This window comes from Solanum stenotomum, chromosome 11 (genome assembly GCF_019186545.1).
Source record: "Solanum stenotomum isolate F172 chromosome 11, ASM1918654v1, whole genome shotgun sequence".
Taxonomy (NCBI): domain Eukaryota; kingdom Viridiplantae; phylum Streptophyta; class Magnoliopsida; order Solanales; family Solanaceae; genus Solanum; species Solanum stenotomum.
Genome location: NC_064292.1, coordinates 2,266,378 through 2,269,201, shown reverse-complemented (window position 1 = coordinate 2,269,201; position 2,824 = coordinate 2,266,378). Strand labels below are relative to the sequence as shown.

The following is a 2,824-nucleotide window of genomic DNA, read 5'->3' as shown; positions in this document are numbered from 1 at the left end:
ATTAATTTGCAAAGATAAATAACCATAACCAAGAACTCAAAAAATAACATATTAAACAAAAATTTCAGTTCTTACATTAAAAAGTAAATAATATATAGTTATATACTCCCTAGATAGTAATACATTCTCATTAACATATTAAGCAAATATGTGCTCAAAATTAGACAGTTACGGAAAATATATCAAGAAGTATAACCAAGGACTTTTTTTAAGAACAAAAGGGCAAATCCAACCCTTTTTCATTAATTTAATACAGTAAGTCTTCATAATGCCATGTTTCTGGTGGGGGACAGCCGGACAACTATCATGATGACTCCAGTCTCCAACATTAAACAAATCAGTAGCAGCACCTAGGTGCTTTTAATCAATACATATTATCATTACGGAATATTTTTTAAGCTCAAGTGCGACTACTCAGTTGTGACTTACTTGGCAAAGAACAATAATGACTTGTTAACGCATGGGTGCAGAAAGTACCTGTAATTACAACATTGGTGAGACCATTTCCATGAATAAGGCTAATATGTCTCGCTCCCAGTCTTTCTCTCCCTCTTCCATATGAAGGCAGAGCGTCGATTATCGGCCATTCATTTGGATCCTTTTAACAACACAAAAGAAATTCACATTTTCTGTAAAATTAATAATTTTACTAGATAACAGAGTTAATTTCCTAAATGGTCATTCAAATCTTGCGAATTGCTGATTAAAATCACTTTTTGTTTCTTATTAACAACAAAATCATACTCTTTTCCTCTTAAAACATTTTTGTTAGTGGAATGCTATGTGAGACAAAGTAAACAAAGGAAGAGAAGCCATTAGTCATCTGGGGATAAAATAATACTCCAATTAGATCTAGGCCAGAACTTGGAATCAGATTCACGGGAGGGAAATTGTAAAATCAACACTTAGCCTTTATTGACTTTATCGAAAGTACCAAATACACAGACATTGACAAACATCTATTAAATTCACGTGTGACCACATAGTTTCCATGTGAATCCCAATATAATTAGCTATACAAAGAACTCAAATTTTCTTCCTTGTGAGGGTCTGGTCCACCTTTCTCACCCCACCAGAGCACCATCTTCTATTCCAATTAAAATATGTTATATACACTTGTACTATTTTTCGTGTGGTTTTCGATATTTAAATTTTATTTTAAAATTTTGATTAATCTACTGTATATGGTTTAAATTTATGTCAACCCTATGCCCGAATTCATGTTCAAAATTAAGTTCTTTGAAACTCAAACATCTTCACATAAATGGGTACACAGGAGTATGACTTAAAAATCTTCTTTGATTGCCGTTTACTCATACACTTTATTTAATACAGTAATAAATTGTAGGTAGGTTTCAAAAAACTCACCAAAAATGAGATATTACGAAACTCAAAATCTTAGTAGCTTAGATGATCGGCCATACGACCTTTCACTCTTACACCGTTTCTCTTTACCTATGTGGCTATGCCCAATTTAAAATTAAAATAAATTATGAAGGTAATGGATCACCTGAGAACCGAGGATAACAGCGCCATATTCGAGGAAGAGCGTGAAATTGCTAGTGAGATTGAAACTACCAGTAAGCCATCGACCTTTAGGAACAACAAGCTGGGACCCACCACTCTCCGTGAAACGGACCATAAACTCCATGGCCCGTTGAAACGCCTTTGTATTTGAGGTTTTTCCATCCCCAATTCCACCGAAATCCCTGATCGATTTCACCACCTTCCTCGCTGGTACCTGTTTGAAGAAATCAGAGCAGCTCTTCTGTTGATAACCCGATACTACTCCTACCCGACCCGAAATGAAATCCAAAGGGATCGAGAAAATTGAATATTCTCTATTGATATGTAGACTAAACAGAGCAATTACAGTGAACAGAACCAGCACTGATACCCATAACGGTCTCCTTATTCCTCCTCCTCCTCCTCCTCCCTTGATTCTATTCAAATTCAAAATCGGGGTTTGTTCTTCCATAATGTCTCTGCATGTAGACACAACCTATGTCTACATGCAGAGAAAAAAGAAGAAGAAATTCTGTTTATCAACGATTGGGCTATTCATGAGTCAACAAAACTTGTAGAATAAGCATTCGGAGGCCGGTGATTGGGTTTTGGTTTTGTCTTTGTCTTTGTATGGAATCACGATGAATAATTAATGGAGAAGAGGGTGAAGGAATTGAAGGTGCCTTGCGATCACACAAAGTGCGTAATAAATTTAAAATATATTAATAGCTCTGGTTTTAGTGGGCATGTGTCTGCTTTATTCTACCATGACAAAGAACAAAAGAAAAAAAAAGAAAGAATATGCATGATCTAATTAACGTCTTCCTCGTTTTTTTAAAAATTATTTCACACTCGGTGTCTGATGCATTAGTGCACCACAATTTATGTTGGTCTTTCTCATTTATTACTCCCACCTTTCCAAATAAATATTTTAGCTTATTTCACGTCTATTTCAAAATATAAAGAAATAGTTTCTTTCTATTTTAAATAAATTTAAAATTCTAAAGCATTATTAATAAAATCAATTTATATAGTTAACATGAGTCAAATAAAATGAATATTGAGAGTAAAAAGTAGTACTTCCTCCGTCCCAATTTATGTGACACATTTTATTTTTCGAAAGTCAAACAATTTATGTTTGACCGAGAAATTTGCCCATAAAATCTTTAATTTTTTTAAATAAAATTTATATATTTGTAAACTACGTAAAAAATATAAGTCACAATAATTAACAATTCAAAATATTTAAAAGATATATGCAAAATTTACAGTAAAAGATAGACTTGTTTGAATCATGAAATTCGAATTGTGTCACATA

At 33.3% G+C, this 2,824-nt stretch overlaps 1 protein-coding gene across 1 annotated transcript in view; it reads right to left on the bottom strand.

Annotated features, from left to right (window-relative positions):
- LOC125844473 (probable polygalacturonase) overlaps positions 1-2,173 on the bottom strand; it is a 2,490-nt gene extending 317 nt beyond the window's left edge. The window contains exons 1-2 of the mRNA XM_049523785.1: positions 1,511-2,173; positions 478-598 (exon numbers count right to left, since the gene is read on the bottom strand). Coding sequence (XP_049379742.1) covers positions 478-598; positions 1,511-1,978 — 589 coding nt within the window. The 5' untranslated portion in view covers positions 1,979-2,173. The remainder of the gene's footprint in view (positions 1-477; positions 599-1,510) is intronic.
- Between the last annotated feature and the right edge of the window lie 651 nt (positions 2,174-2,824).